Consider the following 27,932-nt stretch of genomic DNA (forward strand, 5'->3'; position numbering starts at 1 on the left):
TTCTCGTATGCCCTTACTTGATCATTTAGATTCTGCCTCAAACTACATCTAGAATCTTACTATTGCTCACCATTTCTGTTGCTACCAGCCTCGTCCAAGACACTGTCATCTCCCACCTGGATTACTGCAACAGCACCCTACCGGTTTTTTTACTCCCAATCTTGACCTGTAGGGCAAGAATAACTCACTTAGAAAACCACTCCAGAGACTTCCTGTGTTACTCAGGGTTTTGGCCAGAGTGTGGGCAATGCTTAAGGCCCCATACAGTCCGCTCTCACTCACCCACTGACCTCCTCCCCATCACTCCTCTCTGACAACACTGATCTCCTTGCTGTTCTGTGAACTTACAAGGCGCACTTCGATCTCAGGACCTTTGTACTTGTTCCTTTCTCTGCCTGGAATGTTCCTCCCACTGATATCTTGATGATTTGTTCCCTCACTTCCTTAGGCCTTCCCTCAAATGCTATATTTTCAGTGAGGCTTTCCCTGACAAATCTATTTAAAATTCCACTTCCTCTGCATGACATCTCCCCTTCCCCCATCCCTATCTTTTTCTCTGCTTTATCTCCATGGTGTTTATTACCATTTGACATTCTGTTTTATTTTTTTTTATCTTTTCCTTCTAGAATTTCATTTAGTTCCATCTGTTTTGTTCACTCCTGTATCCAGCATTAATTAAAAATAGAAATTATGCAATGAAAAGTTAGTGGATAAAAGACTGACTGCCAGGGGAATCCCAGGAAACCCCTCCCCTCATAGCAAGGACCAGAGCCCAGCACAGAAGGTGAAAAGATTGGTCACATGGATTCCGTGCTGAGGGACTCCACCCCACTGTGTTGACCAGGATTGGCATGACCATTACCCATTACATCATAAGCAATGCTCAAACGTAGAACTATAGAACTATAACTGTACGGTGATAAGGTACTGAGCCTAAAACCTCACTGCCTTCAGAAGGAGCATAATAGGTGATCAGTCAACAATGAAGGGTAGTTGTTTCTGTCCTTGTAATTGGTATTGATATGAGAAACAGTAGTGGTTGGTGAATGGATACTGGGAGGAAATCATCATCATCATCATCATCATCATCATCATCATCAGAGTAAATAAGTGAGCACTGAGTTGAGTGCTATCCGACTGTTAACTCATCTCACTTTCCCAGCTCCACCATTGCCTCCATGTGTGACCTGGGCTGATTCTGTAACTCGTCAGGCTCATTCTGCCCTTATGCAGTGAGATCGGCATGGTTCCGAGTACGGTGTGAGGTGATGTCCCCGCAGCAGCTGTGTGATTTCCAGGCACAGAGTCCAGAATTGCTGTAACTGTCGGCATCTTACCTCAAGAGCCAGATCCGGGCCATGTCTCCTCCCTCGTGGTGGAGTATATATAGCACAGGGAAGGAAACGGGCTTTGCCATTACTCGGTGACGACGTTGCTGGAACATTCTGACCCTGACCCCCTTCCTCATCCCCCCTTTTCCGAATCCTCTTTACCTCTTAAAGGACCAGGAAGGAAGGACACCCCTTGGGCAGAAATGCATAGACCTCAGACATTCCCACTGTTTGTTCCCCCATGATTCTGGCCAACACCACCGTAATATTTGCAAGTTCATAGAAACACTTTTTTAATTCCGAGATCTCTGTAACTTGAAGTTCTCATGTATGGTTCTGGAATCTTTTAATCAGTCTGTGCAATCCCACTCAGACTCTGAAAGTTGAGCAGTCTCAGCTGTGCACGATTTTGCTCTTTCCTCCCCATCCCTCCCCCCCCCCCCCCCAAATTTCTCCCTGTGCCATGAATTCGGAGACTTGGTGGTTTTAGTTGTAACCCATCATATTCACTTCTGTCTTCTTCCTGGAATTATCTATCTTTTGAAAAGGCACGGAAATTGAAAGCTACATTCCTATATTTGAATTCCCTGGTATGGGAGACTCTGCTACCTGCCTATTTAATATTTATTCCCACTTCTCCCTTTCTAAAAGAATCCCAGATTTTTTTTTGTTCACAGTGACAATGTGCTCAGCTGAAAATACTCCCACAGATTCTCTTGCAGCTGAGCACGGCCAGATGACATAGTCATGGCACAGAGGATGTAGAAAACAGGGAGGGAGTCCATCCCATGTGAAACAGCAAAGCTGTGTGAAGGCAAAAAAAAAAAAAAAAAAACCCAAACAGAAAACCATCATGCCTTGGCCTGTTCCTCCTGTTTCCTGCATGCAACTGTGACCATTACTGACCACGGAACATGAGACAAAAGCCACCATGCTAAGGATGGCAGTACAGAAAATGGGAATAGCCTGGACCATAAGGGTGGCATTGAATGCCTGCAGCAGCCCCAGCCTCAGGACCAGATTTGTTGTATGAGAGAAAGCCCCCCATCAGGTCTTGAAGCCACGGCTTATCACGCGTCCTGTTCTATGCCATGCAGTGCATTCCCAGCTGTTTTTTATGGCTTGCTAGGTAATTTAAATCTAGCTTTATTGTCAAATGGACCGCATTGTATATGATAACGTTTAAGCATTTTATAGTTTAAAAGTGAATCTACTTTGGTAAAAGCCAAAGGGAATTTGGCAAGTTACTTATTTCGACCAGAGTTTAAATGATAGTGAGTTGAGTTACCACTCTTGGATGGAGAACCCAGAGACCCAGATTTTTAGACCATGTCCACTGCCAGTTGGCTCTGTGGGCAAGCCACTTGACCTGGGTTCTTTGCCTCCCATCTGCAAAATGAGGTAATTTGAGCTAGACAACCCTCTCAAAGACCACCAAAGAGCCAGTGGATTAAGGCCTGCCGAGTCCCAATTGAACTGGACATCATTGTTCATCTTGCCAAGACTTTTTGGCCAAACGCAGATCTCGTTCATTAGCTTTGAAAATCCCCTTTCAGTTGGAGTGTGTGTGTGTGTGTGTGTGTGTATGTGTGTGATATAAATTGTGATTTTTTTTTTAAATAAGAGACCAGATTGTATGATTATCAATAAACTTGCACAGTATAATATTGATGAATTTATGCACTAGGATTCACGGGTGCCAGATGTCCCAGAGGTCAAAATAAACAGGAACATGATTTCTCATTATGGTACTTCATTCATTTCAATCTCTTTCACTTGAATTCTGTTCAAAGGTGTGTGTGTGTGTGTGTGTGTGTGTGTGTGTGTGTGTTTTACCTGAACGATCAGACCAAAGAAACCAGAAGGTTTATTTTAAAAATAAAAGCATACGGGGCGCCTGGGTGGCACAGCAGTTAAGTGTCTGCCTTCGGCTCAGGGCGTGATCCCGGTGTTACGGGATCGAGCCCCACATCAGGCTCCTCCGCTATGAGCCTGCTTCTTCCTCTCCCACTCCCCCTGCTTGTGTTCCCTCTCTCACTGGCTGTCTCTATCTCTGTCGAATAAATAAATAAAATCTTTAAAAATAAATAAAAATAAATAAATAAAAGCATACATAGTTTTATATGGAAACTCCAGGTACGTACTGTTAGGGTTTTTGTTTTTAATTAAAAAACTATTTTTTAGAGCAATTTTAGATTCATGCAACGCGACATGGAGAGTACAGAGAGTTCCCATATGTCCCCTGTTGTATCATGGGTTGTTAAGAATAATTCTTTTAGAATTATAAGGGGAGAGCATATAAGCCATTTTATACTAAATTAGTTTATGAGAAAGGAGTCATTATATTTTTACCACTCCTCTTTAATTCTTTACTAAAAATTTTTAACAGATTTTTGTGGTTTAATTGCTTGAAATTTCGGATGTGTAACATTCTGGTACGTTTCATCAATTTTGAAAGTAATTTAAGCAGGGCTGTAAAACCACATAGTCATTGCCAAGTTTTATTTTAATGTTATGTTAAAGTACAATGAGTTTCCTATTTTGCCATTAGTCCTGAGGGCTTATTAAATAACCAGTATTTATCCTTAAAAAAAAAAAAAAGCTGTCTCATTCAGGGGGCATATATTTCTTGGCCTGAGGGCTTATTAAATAACCAGTATTTATTCTTTAAAAAAAAAGCATTCTCATTCAGGGGGCATATATTTCTTGGCTATGTACATTATTAGAAACCTAAGAGCATCTTTACAATGCTAAGTGAAATGTTTTTTTGCAAATTAAAAAAAAATTTCTAATATCTTTTTACAAATTAATGCAATACATGTCCTTTTGAGGAACATGAGATTTTACCAAGGCAAATATCTTTCCACGACTTTGGCTTTGCGGTAAAATCTAGTCTTTAGCAGCCTGGCCTCCAGGCAAGTAAAACCAGACACTCTATTGTTTGCCAGCTGTTGACCAGTTTATGCTGCAAGGACTGTTTCAGGTCGAGGTTGAGAGTGTCTGATACCTGCTCCTGATTGTCTCATGAACTGACTTAATAGCCTTGGGCCAGGCATTTAATCTTTCCAATAATTGTAAAATTAAAAAAAAAAAATCACTTACTGTGTTGGACATTTGTAAATACGGCAATATGGTTTGACTGACCAGAGCCTGTGAGTGAAGAAGGCACCTTCACTCCTCTTGTGTGGCCTTGGAAATCGGGACACTGAGGTATCAAGTATCCTTGCTAACAGCTGCAGTTGATTGCCTATCCTGACAAACCTTGAAGAGTCCACCTGGGGAAGGTGTATTGGCTTTGGATGAGATTACTTTTATTTTCCATTCTCCAGCTCATGGGGGATTTAGTTTCATGGTTTTGGTTTGTTTGATAGTATTCTTAGTAAAAGTAAAGGGGGGAAAATGTGATGTCCGTTGCATTATTATTTCTTTCCCTAAACTGCGTACCTTAATGTTCATCTCTGGGGTGAGGTTATTATCTGCTGAGGGCAGGTGGCCTTAGACACGTTTCTTGGCAGGCATTTCTCCCCTGGGAAGTAAGGTTGATACTGTAAGAGATTTGTCGCACAGCTGCTGTCGAGCTGAGGTGCAGTGTTGCCCGTGAGGCCCCGGCCACCACCTTGGCATAGGCTCCCAGGACTCATGGGCTCCTTTCCCACAAGCAGCACCCACAGCCTTTTGGGGGCATCACGTCTCATAATTCTCGCATTCTCTGTGACTCACAGTACCATGCTGTGGGCATCGTGCATTGTCTTAAAGATTTAAGGAATGACAAGATGAAGGGCTCTTCATCCCCTATGATTTGCTTAGGTTTTTATCTAAATATTATTTATTAAAATAAGTCCTCAAATATCATGAGACATCTTAAGTGTTTGAGCTAGAAACAGACTCAAATTTAAACGCCTTTATGGACACCAAGTCTTAAAGAACACTTTTCTGTAATGGGAATAGAAAAAGGTTTTTTTTCTTTTCCCTCTCAAGGTCTTCATCACTCTTTATGGTCCTTTTCAGAAAATTTGGTGTTAACCCACTGTGAAAGAAAAAAAAATTCATTCCTTGCTGGAGTGTGGACAACTTGTGTTCCCTGTTTATTTGGTTTAAATCTGTTCTTGCCTGTCTTGCCCGAAGGACTGCAGCGCCCTAGTCAGCTGTCTCCCTCCGCTCACTTGATTAGAGAGTTTTATCGGAAAGACCAACTTGAGCATGGCATTCCTGTTTCAAGTATCTTTGGGCTTATGTTGCCTCCAAAGTGGTATCCAGAACTTTAGATCTTACAGTTAAGAGCCCAGCGTTTCCTCCAGTCTCATTTACTTCTGCACTCCCTTCCACACGCACCTGGTGTTCCAGCCACGTTGGACTTTTGCCCTCTCTACAATATGCCTCGCCCTTTCTTTTTCCTCTCTTTTACACAGGACTTGCCCTCATTTCAAAGTGCCTTTTGCCATTCATCCATCCATCTATCAGGATGGTCATGTTTGCCAGAACTGAGCCAGGGATCAGGAGTGGAATGTTAAATAAGATAGATGCTGGCCTTACATCTTGGAGCTTCCATTCATTTTCTACACGGTGGACTCCTCCTCCTCCCTGTAGCCTCATCTGTGACGTTGTTTCTACTTCGAGTTCTTTCCCAGTGCACCCAAGCGAATGTGTTCACTCCGTAGGCCCAGCACCGTCTTCATCTCTATTACAGCATTTATTTAATTTTTTTTGAAGATTTTACTTATTTATTTGAGAGAGAGAGAGAGTGAGAGAGCTCAAGTGGGCAGAGGGAGAGGGAAAAGCGGACTCCCTGCTGAGCAGCGAGCCTGATGCGGGGCTCGATCCCAGGACCCTGGGTTCACGACCTGAGCGGAAGGCAGACGCTTAACGAACTGAGCCACCCAGGCACCTCTCTATTACAGCATTTAATGTCTTCATTCATCAGGACATCCGTTGCCTTCTGTGGGCAGAATCTTGCTAAAAGCTAGAGTTACTGTAGTGAACAAAACAAAACTTAAGCTCATAGCTTACATTCTGTAATTATCCAACTTTTATCCTCATAAGAATGTAAGCGTTCTTGTAGGACTTTATATAATACCTTTCTATCTGCAGTAACAGTTATGCTAGAAATAATTTGTGTGATATACATTTTCTTTAAAAATACAGCAAAAATCTAAGCAGTAGTGTTCATAATTTAATTGAATTACACTCTGTGTGTGTGTGTCATATATGTAAACTATGTATATATATAGATTTTTGTTTGTTTAGGAAGTAGAAAAATGCTACATTTTCTATTAACTTATGAACAGATAAAATGTCCAAGAAGGAGGGAAGGACAATTATTTATATTGATTCCGCTCAATGATTGCCTCGCAGTGTCAGTCTGTATTTTTTCCCCTTGTTGCAGCTGAATGGCAGCTTTTTGTATGATTAACTTTGCAGTCAGAGCTTCATAGTAATCAAATAAAGATTTCACTTAACACATGTGGGAAGTAATTTAACCATCAGGATTACGTGGCAAGGAACTGACCTCAGGACACAGGACTCAGCATTCTAAGGGTACCAGCCTTTCTTGGATTGATTACTTCGTCATTCAAAAGCTGTGTATACCTTCTGAAGTATTTTAGCCTGTCTTTCCTTGATAACGACCCAGGGACAAGAGCCCTGTGATGCAGATGGAATGACGTGAGCATTTTCCTTTTCTTGCAGTTGGCGAGTTTGTAAGTGACGCCCTCCTTGTTCCCGACAAGTGCAAATTCCTGCACCAGGAGAGGATGGACGTTTGTGAAACTCACCTTCACTGGCACACTGTCGCCAAAGAGGTACAGCCCGGACATTCTTTCCTCGTCTAAAGTGAAGATTTCCTGGCGACATGTGCAATGAAAGCCATTGTAGAAGATATTTTCAGGCAGTAGCCGTGTTGATGAATAAGTTATATTTCTTATTTTAAAAAGAAAAAACTATCCACGGGTAATTTTGAAGAGTCAAAGCCAGATTTAGTTAGATTTATTATATGTCTCTGCCATGTTTTATAAACTAGAAACTATTATACTTGCCATAAACCTGAAAATGTACCTCTTTTCCCAAATTATGTTTTATTTACCTCTTGTTTTCTTTTGTCCTATACCAAGTTTTTGAAATTGACCTTTTCTCCTATCATCTACTGGGGAATGCAGTGGTAAAACAGGAAATAGCTTGTCCGATAGTAAGAGTTTCTGAGTTACGGCATGCAGTCTTGCGTTCACCATGCCATGCTAACATCTTCATTTTTTTCTATCGTGGTTGAATCTGTGGCACCAGTCCTAACCTTTGTTGACCCCTGCTTTTGGCAAAGTGGATAAATAACATAAAACAATTAGCATCAAATGTCACTTACTGTTGTCTTCAAAACTGCTTTGTCCCTTTGGTATATTATGAAATTTTTCTAGTAAGTGTGTATAGTTGTTGTGGAAGATCAGTCTCCTAGAATTAGGCTCCTTTGTCCCATCAGTGCTTCGCAAATGGGGTCAGTTTTGTTCCCTCATCCCTCCCCAGGTACATGAGCCAATGTCTGGAGACATTTTTGGTTGTCACAGTTGGAGGTGGTGGTGTTACTGGCATTTGGGGGCTAGAGGTCAGAGATTCTACTAAACATTCCTCAGTGAACAGAACAGCCTCTCTCCACCAAGAATTATCTGACCCAAAATATCAATAGTACTGAGAGTGAGAAACCCTGATCTAGCTCAGATAGCTTTGAAGTGTTAGGCAAAAAACACCACTTAAGAATTAGCATTAATTTTGCCTTTTATAAAATAATGTGTTCCAACTTACTGTGAAACAAAATTTCCTTTATAGGAAAATGAGATTTGGATGTTTAAGAGCTTTTTGGATCTTAAGAAAACAAACCAGATAATTTGAAGCTCAGTTACCCATCTGATAATTTCATTTTCATTTGTTCTTGAGTTTAAAAAAAAAAAAGTTGTTACTAAGAAACAAAAATGACTTTAATTCCTATGAGGTCAAAATACACTCTGTAATATTTTCATTGTTTATCCATGTGTTGAATTATTAATCTTTCCTCCGTCACCAGTGGATGCTTTCAAAGCTTTATGTGAATCTCGATTTGTGCAAATTTAGCAAATCCCAGGAAAGCAAAAAGATGTTGATGGAGAAATCTCTAATTTGGACTGTAAGTTTTGATTCATAGCAGAGGATACTTTTCTTTTCTTCCCAGGATTGTTATTCTGGAAGTGAGCCAAAAGAGTTTGAATTTCTAGAATGAGATACGTCCGCATCCATGTGGACTAGAGGAGGAAGTAGGCTGGGGACATACATGGAGCCATCATGTCTTCCTGATGCACTAATGACACCACAGAGCATTGGTTCTCTGATACCCATTCACCCCACAGGCTCTTCTATACCTTCTTTCCTAAAGAGTTTCCATTCCGATTGTTTTTATAATAGTTATAGTATAACAACATACCTTTATGAAATAAGTTAAAAAAATAAGGGTACCAAAGTAGTCTGTGCTAAAGAAACTTGTAAATCCACTCAAAAAAGCAAATGGCCCTTTCCATTGAGAAACTGTTTCTTGAAATATTGGGTCTCTCTCTGTTGATGATTATATTTGGGATTTTCTTACAGTGAAGCAAATCTACTTTGCCCCCCTCACTGTGTTCTCCTTACCTTCTATAGACCTGTAGTGAGAAGAGTACCAACTTGCACGACTATGGCATGTTGCTGCCTTGTGGAATTGACAAGTTCCGAGGGGTGGAATTTGTATGTTGCCCGCTGGCCGAGGAAAGTGACAATATTGACTCAGCCGACGCAGAGGAGGATGACTCGGATGTCTGGTGGGGCGGAGCGGACACAGACTATGCAGACGGGAGGTAAGGCGGCCTTTGTCTTTGTTCTCTCTTAGATGCCAGAACATCTAGCATATAGTTTTGTTCTATAAATGTATCTTTCCATTTCTCATTAAAAGGATCTTTGTCCACTCCTGTCAAGAGTTTGCTTTTATGAGGAAAAAAATCTAACCATGAATTCCTATTATGGTTACGGCCAACTGTGTAATTTTAATCTAATCGATCACCATCACTGAGTTAATTTTAATTATTTTATTTTCATCTCCAAAGCTGGGATCAAAATTCCACTAATAGTGTAAGATGTAGTTCCGTAGAGAATTGAAATCCTGAGTGTGTGACTGGCCTTCTGTTTTGGTCTATAATTGAGAAGATTTTAGGATTATTTCATCAGTCATTAACAAAATCTGAATTTTTGTTAAGAACAGTTGGTTTTAGCTTTTTTGTTTGTCTTTGTGGGGTTTTGGCCTTTAATCATCTCTTCCTTTGTGAATGAAGTCAGAGGCATTCATAAGTGTTTGCTTAAAATTCTTTATTCTCTGGTTTCATGATAGTTAAGAATTATATTTTGACCTCTTTTTCCTTTGGGATCTTAATCCCATAACTTCTAGATTCTTGTTTTTTATTAAAAGCAAACATCTATATTCAGATACTAAAATTATAAAACTAGAATTCTGGGGTTAGAAAGACCATCTGGTTCCATCTTCATTTTCATGCTGTGTCATCCCCCAGCGGTGATGATGATCTCACTTCTCCTTTTTCTCCAGGATCCCTTCAGATACTCCCCGGTATCACAGATTTTCCAAAAGAACATAAGTATGAATTGTTAAGACTTACGGTTATTACTGTAAAGTTTTCTGACTTACAGAGTCAGTTACTTTTTATAACGTATTTTGTAGAATTTTTAAAAATAATCTTACAGAAACAACTATATTTTACAAATATATATTGTATATTTTACAAACATATACTTTTTTAAGATTTGTTTATTTATTTGAGAGCGAGGGAGTTGGCAGGGGGGAAGGGCAGAGGGAGAGAGAATCTCAAGTAGATTTTCTGAGATCATGACCTGAGCAGAAACCAAGAGTTGGACATTTAACCGACTGAGCCACCCAGGTGCCCCCCCAGTGTGCTGTTTCTTATCAGTTAATAATGTCAGGCTTCTCTTTGGTGACTATTATCCAATTTTACTGTAACTTTTTTTGTTAGTTAAGCTCTTTCGTGTTACCTCTTTGCTAGATTTAGAAAAATTGTATTCAGTGTAGCAGGACATAAAGCTAAACAAACAAATAAGTGAATTACAAAGAACAAGAGAAGAAATAAGGTGAAAATCAACTGTATGCTTCACAATATTTCTCTCTGTAAAAGTTTAAAGTTCAGTGGAATAAACTCCTCCGAGGGCAGGAAACCTCAGGGAGAGCAGGTTTTGCCAGTGGGAAGGCATCTGAGCTTTTTTCCCTGGGATGGACTGATTGTGTTCTGGACCATGGCTGGTCCCTCACCTGTATTCCATGAGCCAGGTGTAGAAATGTCTGTTGGTTTGGATCTAATCACTGCTTTCTCTAAAAGTTGGAATTGCCTAGTTCTTAATGGCTTTTATGATAGTTTTTGCATATTTTTTCCTCAGTCATATCTAGATTTGGAAGTTTCAGAATGAGTTCTTGAGAGAATTCTTGTCATGAGGGCTATTACTACGTTATGACAGTGCAACCAGTATTAAAAGGGGATTTTAAAGTTGGACGGCCATTTTCTTTGGTCAGTCTGTTAGATACGTGCTCATTTCCCATCACTCCATTGACTCTGTACTTAACAAACAATCCAAATAATGGCAAGTAAACTAAGAGAGCTCCATGACTGCTGTTAAAATGAGAGTTAGCTGTGCACTTATAACCCTGTATCGAGGTTGGTGACCCACCATTTGTGACCATTCAGTGACTTTTCTAATTAAGAATAGGTATTTCTGTTGTATCCTGAGAGTAACAGGCTTTTACCAGGCCCTCTTTCTTTCCCAGTTAACACATTTTTGAATGTCTTATAAAACCTACTTCAAAAAAAAAAAAAAAAAGATTTATTTATTTATTGGAGAGAGTGAGAAAGATCGAGAGCGTGCACAACCACTGAGCCACCCAGGTGCCCCCACTATCCTCTTTTTCTTTGCTTTCCTTTTCTTTTTTTTCTCTTCTCTTCTCTCTTCTTGGTTGGGAGGGAGGGTCCTTTCTAACCTGGATGGACCCAGTGGATAACCATTTTTTCCTATTCATTCGAATATCCTAGACTTGTTGATACCCTTCACATTTTCTCACCATATTTTTGTCAATCTTTCATTTTTGGGAAAAAGTCATTTCTCCCTTTAATTGCTTCTGAGTTTTGTAAGGTTGATGTATCATGTCATGTAACCCTATCAGTTAATTCCATTTCTTATTCATGCTGTAACATCAGCTGGGATCTTTGTGTTAGTAGATGTGCTGAATTATCACTCTTTGATGACCTGTCTCCTTCCACATAGCAGCTGATCCAAGCCACCTTCATTCTCCTTGGTTCCACAGGGAGAGTCCATCACTCTCCTTCACGCTCCACAGATGACCCCTTCACAGTCCTTTGTCTGAATTGCTACATCATGGTATGTGGGGGTTAGTAGGCACTCGTACATGTTTGTTGAGTAAATTAATGAATTTTCTCTACCTCGACATCTCTCTGTACCTTCTTCCATTTCTTTATTTCCCATTTTCCCTACTGTAATTGTATTCTATCTGAATACCACTTGATTACCTTCACTCCGTTTCTTGGATTTTTAAAAAATAATTTATTAAAGATTTTTTTTAAAGTAGTTTTAGGTTTACAGCAAAATTGAGCAGAAGGTACAGAGAGCTCCCATCATCCCCTCCCCCCTCATACATGGGTAGCCTCCCCTAACATCCACGGCTCCCACCAGAGCGGTACATTTGTTACAGCTGACACGTGATCATCCCAAATCCCTACTTTACAGTTAGGGCTCAGCTCACTCTTGCTCTTGTACATTCTGTGGGTTAGGACGAGTGCATAATGACATGTAGCCATCATTATGGTATCATACAGAGTATTTTCACTGAAAATCCTTTGTGTCGCACCTGGTCAACCCTCCCACCCTCTCAACCCTAGCAACCACTGATCTTTCGTTGATTGTCTTCATAGTTTTACCTTTCCTGGACTGTCATAGAGTTGGACTCATACAGTCTGTAGGTTTTCTCGGATAAGGTTCTTTCACTTAATAATAAGCATTTAAGGTTCCTTCGTGTCTTTTTATGGCTTGATAGCTTGTTTCTTTTTAGTGCGCGATAATATTCCATTGTCTGGATGTATATAGTTTATCAGCTCACCTCCTAAAGGACAGCTTGATTGCTTTTAAGTTTGGGCCGTGTGAATAAACCTGCCATAAACATCCACGTGCAAGCTTTTGTGTGAACCTATGTTTTTTGCTCCTGTGGCTAAATAACAAGAAACCCAGTTGCTGGATTGTATGGTAAGAGTATGTTTAGGGTTTTTTGTTGTTATTATTGTTGTTGTTTTTAAAGTTTTTTTTTTTTGTTTTTTGTTTTTGACAGAGAGAGAGAGAGCAAGCACACACGAGTGGGGGTGGGGAGAGGGAGAGAGAGCATTTTTTTTTTTAAGATTTTTTATTTATTCATTTGAGAGAGAGAGAGCGAGCGCACAAGCAGGGGGAACTGCAGACAAAGGGAGAAGCAGACTCCCCGCTGAGCTGGGAGGCCCACGCAGGGCTCGATCCCAAGACCTGGAGATCATGACCTGAGCCGAAAGCAGACGCTCAACCATCTGAGCCACCCCAGAGCCCCGAGAGAGAGCATCTTAAGCAGGCTCCGTGCTCAGCACAGAGTCCGACTCAGGGCTGCATCCCACGACCCTGAGATCGTGACCTGAGCCCAAGGCAAGAGTCGGATGCTCAACCGACGGCGCCACCCAGGCGCCCCAGAGTATGTTCAGTTTTATGGAAGACTGGCAGACTGCCTTCCCAATGGCTGTCCTGGTTTGCATTCGCACCGGCAATGAGGGCCAGCTCCTGTCACTCCACCTCCTCACCAGCCCGTGGTGTCACCACTGTTCTGGGTTCGGGCCATGCTAGTAAGCGCGTAGTGGTGTCTTGTTTTAATTTGTATTTGCCGACGACGTGATGTGGAGCATCTCCTCATATGCTTATACGCCACTCACATATCCATTCTGTTATTTTCCGTCTCCCTTCGCATTTGCTCCTTCGCCTCCACCTGGAGAGTGCTGTCTGCTCCCGGAACGGCCGCCGCTGCCTGGGTTCAGATGGTGCTTTACCTGCTTCGACGCGAACTCCTCTGATCATTCCTTCCCACGTGAGCGCCTCGCACCTCCTGTTACCCGCGTGCTTTTTGTCTTACAGGACTCGTCATACCTTGACTTCTCTTCCCATTACTTGGCGTTTATTCTGCCTGACCCACAAATTGCTTCATTCCTTTTCCCAGATAATTCCTCCATGCTTGTAAATTCTCAAGTGCTACCTCTTATCATGAGCTGTAAAATCCTGTGTATTTTTTAACATTCACCCAAAAAGACCTCCTTTGCAAGTCTTCTCTGATTATCCCTTGAAATACTTGGCTTTACTGTCCTACCTTTGCCTTATATTATTTTATTTATATGTTTTATTTTATTTATATGGACTTTTCTCCCATTTAATTGCAGTCATTTCTCTTTTTATCTGACAGAATCCAAACTACAGTTTATGTACCAAAAATGTCTTATGCACTGGTCTTGGAGAAATATTAACCAAATTCAATTATTTATTTTAAAAAAAATTTTCACAGCTTTTGGTAAGGCCTTCATGGTCCATAAATAGGTGTTACAGAATCTCTCTTGGTTTTAGCTCAGATGTGTCCTGTAGAAATATAATGTGAGCCACATAATGCATGTTTATACTTTTTTTTTAAGTTTATTTATTTATAATCTCTGCGACCCAGTGTGGGGCTTGAACTCACAACCCGGAGGTCAAGAGTCACATGCTCTACAGACTGAGCCCGCCAGATACCCCCGTTGATGCTTTCTAATAGCCGCTTTTAAAATAGCAAGAAGCAGCTGGGGAATCAGTTTTAACAATAATCCAGTATATTCAGGATACTATCACTTCAACATGTAAACAATGTGGAAAGAGTATTAATGAGATATTTAGCATTATTTTTTTTTATTTCTTTCACACAAGGTCTTCACAATCTAGTGCGTATTTTATACGTACAGCCCCTTTCACTCTGCTTCCAAATGCTCATAGTCCCACTTGGCTGGTGGCCACTGGACAGGACGTCGTAGCTTCAGATCCTTCAAATTTCTCATCACCCTTGATTTTCCATGAAGACGACGGACTATATAGATAGCCCAGTGATACACTCTAAGGTTGAACTCTTAAATTTTTTATTACTTTGTAACTGTGCCATGTTTTCAAAATGTGAAAGAATTGTTTTGAACTTTCATATAATTAGGATATCAGGTCCCTTGTAGCACCTCATCGTTCAGTGCGCTTTTCTGTTAGCCCTGCGGGCATATATGCCTTTACTCTCATCTGGCGAAGCAGGTCAGCCAAGGAAGAGGTGTTGTATCGCTGACCTGCACGCAAACTGGGCTCCTGCCACCCGGCACTTCCTTGTTCCAGGAGCTAGCTCTCCTTGTGACACTTGAAATGCAGAATCATAGCAGGAATTGAACCCGTCTTATGTAACGTGTCCTCGGGGAACACACCATACGACAGTTCTGGAAGACAAGAAAATAAAGCCTCACTCTGATCTTCCCAGAAACGAAATTTGATCCACAGTTGAATACACTTTTGTTGGTTGGTGGTTAATGAGATTTGTTCTGATAGGAGGTGAGTGTGTTCCTATTGCAAATGTGGCATTTAGAAAAGCATGGGATGAGCTCTGTTTTACGACCTTATTGAAAAAGAGGTAAGTCTTTCAAGAGATTGAATGTGGACAAATCAGTTATTGTTCCCAAAGTTCTTTTGTAAATAACTCAGTATTTATTTCTGCAGTGTTACAGTGATTCAGTTCTCAGACCACCTCAAAATACCTATTTGAGGGATCAGTAATGCAGCTTGCTTATGTCACTAGTATACAGATTCCAGTCATCATGGGTAAGGATTTTTCTATGGGAAGATTCATTAGGACACTAATGTATGCAGCCAGGCCTTGGGAATGCAGATCCAGAGGGCCAGTGTGCTCCCACCTGGAACTTAGAATCTACCCGAAAAACCTTATCATCCACGGGGTTTGTTGAATTTGTACAGCAAATAGCATAAGGAAAGACCCTCTCATTCTTTTATTGATAGCACTTTTCCTAACGGGAGTAGGTCCTCGCTTTTTTTTTCCCCCCACGCAAAGCAGAATCTGAGGTGACATAGTTTCTTGTTTTCAGGGTTGCAAATGTTGGTGAGACTGTAATGAGAGGTAAGCTAATGTGTCTTCTTAGATAATGAGATGATATATTTTTTTCTTTTTAATTAAAAAAAAGCCACTTAACACAGATGCAGATGACTGAGTGCTTTTGACTGCATCTCACCACGCCCTTCTTTGAGCTGTATTTTGTGGCCCAGGAGAGTTTTCTTTGGCTGATGAAGGTTGCCTCAACCCTGTGTGTGTGTGTGTGTGTGTGTGTGTGTGTGTATACACATGTGTGCACACCTGGGAAAACACCATACCTTACAGTGCTCAGTGAGCCCAGTTAGCTGAAAATCACTCCCACCTGCCTTGTCCTGCACTTTACCATAAAGGCCAGCCCAGGGGCGCCTGGGTGACAAGGTCAGGTCAGCGTCTGACTCTTGATTTCAGCTCAGGTCATGATCTCAGGATCCTGAGATGGAGCCTCCTGTCCGGCTCTGGGCTGCTGGGTGCAGCCAAAAAAAAAAAAAAAAAGCCAGCCCAGCACCACTGACTTATCTAGGTACTGAGGACCCTTTATAGTATTATAATTTCTTATATTTTAAATTATTTTGCAAAAGTAAGAATAAAGGGATAGTGAAAAATAACTTCACTTAGAAATTTTAATAATTAATATGGTCAATATTTTAATTTGAATTAAAATTTAATATAGTAAACCCAGAGTTTTATTCCATCTTTTCCTGGTTTTGAAGGTAGAGATTTCTGAAACGGGCAGTATGCTTTGAATGCAGCTAGCTGCTAATTAGTCACCTACTGTGCATGGACCTGGAATATATTCGTCTTATACATACCGACTGCAGATTTAAAATACATCTCTATTAGGTTACAGCCTATTGTACTCCTTGGTTTTTTCTTGCATTTTCACTTGATAATTGTAAAAAATCAATACTTTTAAAACATGGAGAAGTCCTAATTTTGTTGAAGAGAGAGAACCACTTTCTGTCCATAATTAGAAAATATTTCTAAGTTTGGACTTACAAACACCCATTAGAATCATCAGTCTGGTTTTTTGTTTGTTTTGTTTTCTTCTTTCCATTTCTACATTGGTTCTTTACTTCTGATCACCTTTGTAGTCACTCCTGCTGTTGGTATTTGTCTGCCTCCAAACTGTATCCAAAATATTTGTGGCCTAAACATGATAAAATTTATTGCAAGCATAAAGAGGAGAAAATACTGTCACACATTTCCTTAGCAAAAACAGTGAATGGTGTCATCCTTCCTGTTGAATGACAACGTGCATGAGAATGCTTTCCTTTTTTTCCTTAGAATTCTAACATTGCTCACTTTTCAGTTCTTGGGCCTGAGAAAAGCCATCTAGGATATCGTCATCTGAAGACTCATGGTCTGAGGTCTCGTTTCTGTGATCAATTTCATTCATAGTCCAATTTGTTCAATATTTGTAAAGTACCTCCTGTCACTTTTCTCCTATTTGCTAATGTGGAAAATGAACATTTGTGATTTTTGGTTGTGTTCGATGGAAACTCCTGACTTCTTCCATACCTTCTGGAAAGGTGATGTAATATTTTGGGAACACCAGAAAAAAACCTGTAATGATTTCCCTGTTGCCTCATCCTTGTAGGCAATTCCTCATCCTTTCATTTTCATATTATTTGGTCTTCTTCAATATAGTCGGAAATAGTTAACGAATAATGGTGAAATAATTCTTGGGATGTTGAAAATGTTGCAAAAAATTTTAGGTATGTAAAAAGTTGCAGTGGACAGATGAAAGTAATTATAAGATAAAGTGAGCTTTATTTGATTTCTTAAAAATAAAATGTCCCTAAAAAAGAGTAAAAGTCAGAAATATTGACCCCTACAAGAACTACTCAAAATGAAACTCAAAAGGTAAGATTATGTCTAGTGGACCTTGCTGGTATTCTGAGGGTTAATAGCCTACTGTACTTACCACGGGTTTACATTTGTTAGGAGACCTGTGTGACTTTACACCTTAAGACATTTGGCCTAATTTTCTGCAAACTAGTGGCTTAACAAATATTTGAGTTAAATTGAATTGGTATTCACATCAAATACAGACGGGCATAGTTGGTAACTCAGGGTTAAACTAATGGGGCTTTAAAACAAAAACTACCCGGAAATAACATTCCAGATATGCAATAATTAAGTTAAATTGCATCAGACATCTCTAACTATTTTTAAGTTAGAAATACTGAAAAAAAAATGCTGGGACCTCTGGAATATTTTTAACAATTGCTTAGCACCATTAGTGTAGTTACTACTTGAATATCTTTTCATTGCTTCAAAAAATGAAATAAAATAGATTAAAATGAAATAAGATTGGGATTCCAAATGAAGGTAAGATTCATCTCTCTCTGAGCTTTTGAATAATGTCCATTCTTAGAGCAGCTTTCCTATTTGAACCAAGCAAGCATTTTTTTGTTCCCTGGTGTTAAATTGGAGCTCTTTACCAAAAATAAAGAACATTAGGCAAAAATTTTAGGAAGTACAGGTTACAGTCATGAGACTAGCTCAGTCCATTAGCTGTTGGCAACCACTGGGTGATTTTAAAAATGAATATAAACATCAGTGTAGAATGGTAGTTCTCAACTGGGGGTGACTTTGCTGCCCAGGGGACCTTTGGAATTGTCCACATTTTGAGTTGCCCCAACTCGGGGGTGGGTGCTCCTGGCATTTGGTGGGTAGGGACCAGGGATACTGCTAAGCCTCCCACCACACACAGAATGGCCCCACAACAAAGAAATGTCAATAGAGCCAAGGTTGAGAAACTGGTTTAGAGGCTTCTTCAGGACTGGAAAAGCTTGGGAAGTTATGCTTTAAAACCCCTGATCTCCTGTGGACAGAAAAGCAGACACCCCAGGAGTCCGCCTCTTGAGTGCAGCTTTTGTACAGATGGAAATGCTTGAGATGAAAACAAACCGTCCAAACTGCAGCCATAGCTTAAAAGACCATCATCAAAATGCACTCAAATACAATGGGTGATTGAGGCTTCCTATTACTACCCAGTTACTTCATTAATTCACATCATTATGTCAGATATTTTTCCTCTTATTAGTATCACTGCTCTCCATTTTGACTACAGTAAATATTAGCATATTTTCTGGGGCAAAATGATCTGGAAATATTCAATATATTTAGAGGCATGGGAGGCTCTCCAATGAAAATATTTTTCCATTATGTGTATCACACTTTTTCAGAAGGTTTTGAGTTAGGGAAATCACCTATCATTTGACCTCATTGTAAATTTTGTGGTTCTGTTTGTTTTTGTTCATATGGATATGTTTTTATTTAGTGGTGGCTAAAATATCAAATTTTTGTTTGTAAATATTTTAATGTTTAGAAAATACATTTATAATCTTCATATTTATTCCTTCAAAGTTTGTACATCCATGTGACCATTGTCAGACTTTCTTTTTTTTTTTGAAAGAGAGAGAGAATGTGAGCGGGGCAGAGGGAGAGGGAGAGGGACAGAAAGAATCCTAAGCAGACCTCCCCACTGAGCATGGAGCCATTCATGGGGCTCAATCTCAGGACCTTGAGATCATGACCTCAGCCAAAATCAAGAGTCGTACGGTTAACCAACTGAGCCACCCAGGCGCCCCATCAGACTTTTTTTTTTTTTTTGCTTCTTTTTTTTTAATGTTACAGAGGCCACACTTTTGAATTCCTTAATGAGCCTAGATTTCTTCCCATATTATATAATAATTGCTTGAAGGTATATTTCCATAAGTTGGGTTACTGGATTAAGAGATAAGAGTGTTTTGACAGTACTTAAAAGGGATCTCAATAATGTTTATGCCTATTTATAGGGAGGTATCAACAGCAGATGAATTTATTTTATCATTGCATATTCACCAGTGGATTCTTATTGTTATTAATAACATGGCCCCTGCCTCATACCTCCAAGCTTTCAGGGTCTTCTAGACGGAATTTCATGAGAGTATGGACTAGGTTTTAGTGCCTTCTTATACCTTCTTTTGTGCATGACTAGAATAATTGTAGTAGATGTTATGTAGTCTTGCTATGTGCAAACCACAGTTCTGAATACTTTGCAAATGTTAACTCAGTGTTCACAGCTCTTTAATGTCTATAGTTACTTGTTGAATGATTTAATGAGTTTTTTTGGGCTTTTCCAAAGTTAGGAACAGATTTGTGCTGAGGTATCTGTAGTTAGAGATTGCAATATTTTTTGTCTTGTGCCAAGCAAATAGTATAGGTATTTCAAATATAAACTTCAGCAGAACCCTTTTGTAGATTCTTATTCCATTAATTTTACATTAATGAAATATAATTTATAATCTGTACTTTTCTCATTCAACTACATTTCTTCCATTCCACCTAAAGAGCACATATAAATAATAAAAAAGTGATTAATTCATTCAGCTTTAATCATGAGAAGTTTCAGATCATAAAAAGTTTCAAACCCATAAGTAATTTCAACTGAATGACTCATATATATTTGAGGGAAGTTAAAAATCCTTGATTATGACTGATAATATAGTATATGTTGATTCCATAAACAACAGTTTAATCTGCCCTAGTTATAAGACTTAGTTAGAATCTAAAGCTTTAGATTAGTTTAATACAGATGGGAAATAGGAAGGAAAATATATGTTGTGACACATGCCTAGAAAAAGACCAGAAACTGCAGAAGGCTAACTTAATCCACTTGAGAAACATCCCTTTGACCTAAACTGAGCAGGCTTTCTTTTCAAGCTCTTGCCTTTTATTCTTTCATTTATTTGTGTGGGACTGGAGAGCCAGGGTTAATGGAGGGACAGAGAATTTATAGATATTATGGGTACATTAGAAGAGGTCTGTTCAATCTAATCCTCTTAAAAAGGAAAGAAAGACATCTTGTTCAATATTTCTATGCAGAATATTTCACAAAGATAACGTGTTTTTCGTAGAGAATGGGTTTATGAACGTAGAGAAACATACATAAAAACTATATCTCCATTTGATCAACAGCTAGGCCACCTTAACGTGGCTGTTATTATCAGGTTAGTTGGTCAATATTCGAATCAAGTAGGATAGAGATGGAGCTAATGATGCGGCTTGTAAGCCTGTCCCGTTAACACTATTTGAGGGGAAATGATAATCCAGTAACGCCAGCTCAAGGTAACATGTCAAAATATGAAAGACGGGAACACTAAACTGACTCTCAGTTGAGGACAGCCATGTCCATGGCTTCATTTGAAGCTGTTGATGGAGTTCCAGCAGAAAGCACAGGAATATGATTTCACAGTGTCTTATCCACCTTTCCCGTAACAACTTATGACACAGTAAGTGCATCAACATAGCCCACACTCTCTAGAGCATTCTTTGTACCCTACGCATGAGCACAATTAGGAGATATTTTAAATCCATGACTTGGACTTGGGACTTACTGTTCTAGAAGGATGACAGGTGCTAATAATGCTGGGTGCTGCCCATTTCTGGTCATTTCCCAGAAACTTGAGCAAAGACCCGCCCCAGCCGCTACCCAGCACAATGGGAGGACATCTTGATCATGATCATTATTGCCGTTAGTAGAAAAAGCAATTGTTAAAGCTCTGTGTGTGGTGGCCCAGTGCTGGGTATAGTTGAAAGCTGACCTAACTCTGGTCTGTGTGCCGCAAGAACTCTTCTCAGGAAATAATCCCCAGATGGTAGTGTGGAGGGAGTGTGTGTCACAAATAGATTATCGGTGGTTTATGAAAACTTATCATTGATTCATGTAGTATGTTATGCATATGTTGCCTTCCAGTTAGCTTGGGATGTGGAACCCTTGATGGCCTCACCTGATCTCAGGCTGTTGTGAAAATGCGTGTCTATTAATGGGTCGGTATACTTTTCTCTGTCTTTAAAATTGGTTTTGAGAAAGAATGAGAGAGGCTTTATTTGACTAAATCTTACTTGGATCTCTGGAGTTAAAATTGTTTGAATATATAATCTTTCAGCTGCTTTTCTGGCTTGCGTTTTGAGAAAGTGGTATTAAATGCTCAAAGAGGGGGACTAACAACTTTGGAGGAGAGTCACAAAGTGAATCATAGAAATGATAAATTACAGCCTTAAATCTTTGCCAGTGGGTGAGTCAAGTGGAATGGATTTGATGAGCCAGTGTGTGGCTTTGAGACATAACTGTCCCAGTGCTGGTTGGCAGCTTCTAGCACTGTTAGGGGCTGGGGGCCGTGACTGCATCACTGTGTCTTGCACTGGAATAAGGCAACTAATTTGAAAATGATGAATAGGAGAGCAGCAAAAGCTTGCATTTTCTCTTGAGGCAACTGGCCGCCAGCTCTGAGGTCTTACTGAAAATGCTGAGTGTCTGTATTTAATAAGCTTGGGTCCCATGTATATCAAGAAGGAAAACAAAATGCTCTAATAGCCTGAACCAGAGTTCAGCCATGTGGCCAAACCAGTGGGGTTTGTTCTGATTTGCAAGCAGGTGATGGCTGGAAAAGGAGATGTGAGATGCCTTTGAAGTGGTGCAGGGTTGGGTCGCTGCCATCGGAGTCACATCTGGCAGTGATCACCATGCTCGCTGGGACCCACTGGCACAGAGCTGCCCCAGTAACTGGATATGGCTGAACACAAAGTATAAGGGAACCGTTAGTTTTGTAATAGTTACTTAGAGGGTTGGGTTTTTCACCGCCGAGGATCTTACCCCATTGAGGAAAGGAAGATCTTTTTATCCTCCTAATGTCTTTTTATGGAGCTGTTCAAGTCTCCTGAATTACAAAATGGTAAACGAGGAGGAAAACACAGAGCCTCATGATGTTAACAGGTTTCTGGCAGTGGTATCCCCAAACAGTAATTTCTTGCTGAAACCAACATCTGGATATTATTATTCTCATTCTCATTGTTAAACCCCTAGTTTAGTTGGGATTCACTATTATTCCACATAGGGTGGCCCCTAAAAGCATGTGATATTCATTTGTTTTGTTTTGTTTTTTTCCTGTGGCCTGAGGATCCGCATCAGCATATTATGCCCAAAGAGGTTTCTTTTACTTGGGCCGTGTTGTTCCTCAGATCCTCGGTAATAATAAATTGCGTGCTGGAACTTTATTTGGAAGGTAGTAATAATAAATTGCTTCCAGGAGCCCTAAAATAGGAAATCAAGCTGTAGTTCATGATGTCAGTGTCTCCCCATCTAAGTCTCAACTGGTACCCAGAACTTATCACAAAAAATTCCGCAGAATTTTGGGAAGCCTGTATTTGTCTTGGAAGGAAGCCATTCATTCAGAGAATAATTTAGAGATACTCCAAACTGTTTCCTTTGATGAGAGAGAGTAAACAAAATCTTTCCCAAGTAAGAACTAACTACAGCTTCCTTTTTCACCCTCTGTATTTACAAAGGTAACACTCTCCGTGTTTACCTGTAAAGTTGGGGGTGGAATCGTTCCACTTAGGCTGAAGCTGGTGGTCATCTGAAGAGCGTGGGGGTGAGGGGCTGGGGGTGGGGGGGTGGGGATGTTCTGTCTGCATGATCTAGTTGATGCTTCATTTGGAAATGGTCCTAAAGGGATAGTATCTTTTCCTTCCTTCAAACATAGGCTCAGGTATCTGAAAATGAAATTGTCTCCTCACTTAATTGAGACATTAGAACATTAATCTTATTAATTAGTTAAAATTCCATAATGTACATTTTTTTAAATTCATTTATTCTATCAGATAAATACAGTAGCTCAAACTAATGATTTTTTATTCAAGTTATTGGTAGTATTTTTATCTACCATTTGCATATTATTTTGCATGTGTATATTATATGTATATTTGTTTATGCAAATAAAGTTTATTTATTTGTAATTGCGCAAAACAATATGAGCACATCAAACAGACCCTTGGTGTTGATGACGTTATTTACTTAACCCCCTCCTCCCACCCCCCACACATAGGTAAATATAAGCATATTTCTGTCTTTTGTAAAACTGTATCACTGATCATACGGAAGCAGCTTTAAATGGGTGTGATTTTAGTTGCATTAGATGTTACAGTCATTTTTTTTTTAAAGATTTTATTTATTTATTTGACAGAGATAGAGAGAGCCAGCGAGAGAGGGAACACAAGCAGGGGGAGTGGGAGAGGAAGAAGCAGGCTTCCAGCGGAGGAGCCTGATGTGGGGCTCGATCCCAGAACGCCGGGATCACGCCCTGAGCCGAAGGCAGACGCTTAACCGCTGTGCCACCCAGGCGCCCCTAGATGTTACCATCATCTTGAATCAGTAAGATTCCTGTAGGAAATGAAAACGTTATCTGTGTAATATTTTACTGACCCTGACCTCTTTTCCTAATTTCTTACTTGCATGCATAAACCAGTATCCTACTGTTTACTAGCAAACATCTTCATAAACTTTTTGAAGGCATCTGAAATGTGACCTATGAATGTTTCTATGTTGTGGAATAATCCTAGTAATAGTGCTTCCTCCAGCTCTGTTTCATTAATCTCTACTCATTTATTGTCAATTTCAGAAATAAGCAAAGAACACACTATCTTAAATTTGAAGACACAGCAGACGGATGTTCATTGTTGTAATTTATGTCCTGTTTTCTACCAAACACTGTTGCCCTGTAAATCGCTCTGAAGAGAACTGAATATTGAGCGTATAATAGACTACGATGCTTGTGTATGGATTATACTATTTTAGTAAGGTATCGTGTGTAGTTCTGGGAAGATCTGCCCAGGGATATTCAAAAGTACAGTATGGTGTTTGAAGTTACTTGAAAATACAGTTGGATAGCAACATTTTATTGAGAACAGTGTAAATTAGACTGTATAAACGATTTGCTATTGTATTGTCCTTGCGTCCTATAACTGAAATTTTCTTTTGCATTTGAAACAATCGTGCCGTGTTTGAATTTGGTCTCCCTGAGTTTTCTGCTTAGCACCCCGTTGCCATTCTGCTGTGAAGAGCCGTAGCTGTGTCGCTGAAGTACGCACTCCTTCTTCGCTACCTCTTACGTCAGCTGCTCCAATACCAGTAGTTATGAGATTAATGTTGGTGGTACTAAAAATGTTAACGTGATGCTAGCTACCAGCCTGAAAAGAGATTATCATCATGATGGAGAGGACAACATTACATTTATAGCCATTTAATGATAGTAAAGCTAATCTGCATAAAAAGATGTGGGGAGGAAACAGAACTCCAACATCACAGATGCACCCAAGGAGTTTAGGAAAGAACAGACTTGTTCCTTAAGAAGATGGCTTTTGCTTCAGAAATGTCTTCTGGTTTAGAGTATGCTTTGGCCCTAGTAAACTTTTCTTGAGCCTGTTTCTTTACATCTGACGTGGGGGAGATTGCCATCACCTGTTATCATAGTACTTGCTTTTAGAACGGAGTTAAAGCTTAGATATGGAAGCCTCTCGAACTAAAATGTTCAGTGGGCTTGATTGTGGTGCATTGAGTGGAATCATAAGGGAGGGCAGGCCTGGGTGGGGCTGCGGGTTCCTTCTCAACCTACTCTCCCACCCCTTACCTCACACAGTCAACTAGAAAAGCTCTCCTTAGGGCACAATGACTAATCTCCCACCTCTGGTTTGATAATCATGGCTGTTATAACATGTTCCTTCTTAAATAGTCTTTAGAAAGTATTGTGGGCCTCGTAATGATTATAACCAATACTAATAGACAATGACTTCAGCACTTTCCGTCCTAGATGAGGTTGAAAGCATTATTAAAATAGGTGTTGGTAGCAAACAACTAATGATCTTCCGATTTTATGAATTTAAATACATATGCAGGAGTCCTTTTTATTTTAGGGAAGCAAAACAATAGAAAATGTGATTTTTCTAGGATTAGAAAATGGCCATAGAAATTCATGTGAAATTGGGTTAGGCTTTTTTGGACATTTCAAGTAGAAATTCAGTAGCTACTCACATAGCAGTGAAGTCATTCTACTCTCAGCTTCTGTGTATTTGAATACCTTCAATTTTATATTTAAATTGTATTTCAGAAATAGTTCTAAAAGAGTGATTACATTGTAAATATACCAATAAGTAAGGGAAGCTATACCAAAGTTTTCATCTTTTACCTCTGGAACATGCTGTTCATTTGTTCCCCTCGAAGTGTTTATACATCCTTTGAGTGGCAGTCAACCGGTTAGCCTCAAGTGGTTTTAGGGAGAATTTTATAGTTCCTGATATTGGAAAATTGGAGCCAAGGAGTCCTACACATGTTGACGTGGTAATGAAGCGCTTGGGTTTTACGAAAATGTTTACAAGGTAGTCACAGGATGGCAACATGGCATTTAAAGTGACTTAGTGAGAGGCGTCTGGGTGGCTCAGTCGGTCAAGCGTCTGCCTTCGGCTCAGGTCATGATCTCAGGGTCCTGGGATCGAGCCCCACATCTGGCTCCCTGCTCAGCGGGGGGTCTGCTTCTCCCTCTCCCTCTGCCGCTCCCCCTGCTTGTGCTCTATCATATAAATAAATAAAATCCATTTTTAAAAATAGAGTAATGTAATGATAGTAGCACCAGTCACAGAGGAGCAGGACGCTGAGACCACACTTCGTCGCATCTCTGTACCTAGTTCAGCTTCATATGCAGCTCACTGTTGGCGCTGAACCACACTTAGCCTCACTTAATGCACAGAACATTCATAACGAGGTAGCCTTTCTCACCTCTTCCCATGTGGGGAATGTTCTTTCCCAGCATGCACATTGGTGAATTGACTCTCTGTGTTGCATCTTTGTTTGAAATAGTATGTTTAGAACATCTGTGATCTTTTGCCATGACCCCTTAATAAGACTGAATACGCTCTTACTCTGTCGTTGGTATTAGTTGACAAATAAGAGAGTTCGTTTCCTCATAGCTTCTTTATCTGCCTAATCAAGGTACCAGTGCAGACAGACCCAGATGCTTTTGGGTTCAGGAACCTAAATATTCATAGGATAGAAATTTCTATATAAAGCACCTTAAGGTTATAATAAGCCCTTAGAACCAATTATCTTTGCTTTTGCTTGGAAGCCCTTTTTCTTTTATAACTTGTCTTCGTTTCCAGTCTGTCTTCCCTGTACATTCTTTGCGCAAGACTTTGGAATTTTTTTGTTTGCTTCTTTCTAGCCATCCTGACATCACTGTTTTTTGTTTTGTTTGGTTTTTAAATTCCTGACTCTGGTTATCTGTCTTGGATTATTATTGTGTTTCCTTTTACTGACCCTTGATTGCTGTAATCTACACCCTTGACTTTATAATACTAGTTGTATTGAGGTAGCCCTGGCTAGCTAGGGTTAGTCGCCCAGGTGGGAAGCCCAGGGGTCTATATGGTGACATGGAAGAACTAAGGCCAGATGCATAGGGTTTCCTAATGTGTCCCAGAGAGAGTTCTTAATTCCCACCCCCCACCTCCACTTTGGTTCTCTCAAAGCTGTTAGTCGTGGCCCTACACCCTCCCTCGGGAATTACAGCTAAGAACCTGGGACTCATGTCATCCTTGCCACAACTCCTGTCCATTCTGGATTCATGCACTTGTCTCCATCTTTTCTAGTACAACCCTAGTACTGTTATTTCTTGCTGGAGTTACTGCAGTATCCTGCTGATTTCTGCTCCCATTGTCTCTCCACTATAGACCCACCTGTTTCCACACACACATCTTAAGCCATTCTGTATACAGCAACCAGGACGTGGAGTGTAGACATGTACATAAAGCAGACCATGGAAGTCCCAAGACTAAGATGGGCTAGTGGCTTTCCAGTACACTTAACAACCAAATACACAGAGAAAAACCAATGACCCCTTTTGTTTAGAGGCCAAGGATGGTATTAACTGCAACAGTTACCCAACACAAGCCTTGTGTTCTTTTCCAGGTATGAATGTATTTGACCTAGCTTCTCTGCACCTCTCCAGCATTGCCCCGTGCCTCTCTCTCCCCACTCCTGTCTGTATCAGGCAAAACATGGCAGGCCTTCCCCACCCACAATTGCCGAATCTCCCTATAATGATTTCCCCAGTTTTCTGGGTTTCTTTTTATCTTTAGCCTCAGCTTCACTGTCATGTTCTCAAAATGAATTCCCTTGGTCACTTTGCAAAACACCCTCCTCCCAGTATTCTCAGTCTTGACAGCCTATTTATTTCATTCTGACATGAATTATACCTTTTAGTACTGCGTCTGCTAATCGTCCTTCTCTCCCCTAATAGAATGTAGGCTCCCTGAAGGCAGAGATCCTATCCTTTTCTCTTCTAGAGCCTCAGATCAGGCAGAATGCCTGGTGCATAGTTGACGTTCACTAATGTTTGTTGAATGAGTGACTTTTCATATGCTGTTGTTTTAAACCTAGTAGAATGTGCTTGATTAGGCTCTTTAATCAATACAGAAAACATCTTCTTGAGGAATTTCTCACACAGATCACTGAATTGGAAAGCAGCTTGAATTATCCTTGTGGGGAA

General features: G+C 40.1%; 1 protein-coding gene across 4 annotated transcripts in view; it reads left to right on the top strand.

Annotated features, from left to right (window-relative positions):
- Nucleotides 1-27,932, top strand: part of LOC103673071 (amyloid beta precursor protein) — a 256,172-nt gene that overhangs the window by 98,241 nt on the left and 129,999 nt on the right. For all 4 annotated transcript variants that reach the window (XM_040621078.1, XM_040621080.1, XM_040621079.1 and 1 more), the window contains exons 4-5: nt 7,017-7,129; nt 8,982-9,175. In XM_040621078.1, the coding sequence (XP_040477012.1) occupies nt 7,017-7,129; nt 8,982-9,175 (307 nt within the window). The remainder of the gene's footprint in view (nt 1-7,016; nt 7,130-8,981; nt 9,176-27,932) is intronic.

This window comes from Ursus maritimus, unplaced genomic scaffold, assembly GCF_017311325.1.
Source record: "Ursus maritimus isolate PB19 unplaced genomic scaffold, ASM1731132v1 scaffold_4, whole genome shotgun sequence".
Classification (NCBI taxonomy): Eukaryota; Metazoa; Chordata; class Mammalia; order Carnivora; family Ursidae; genus Ursus; species Ursus maritimus.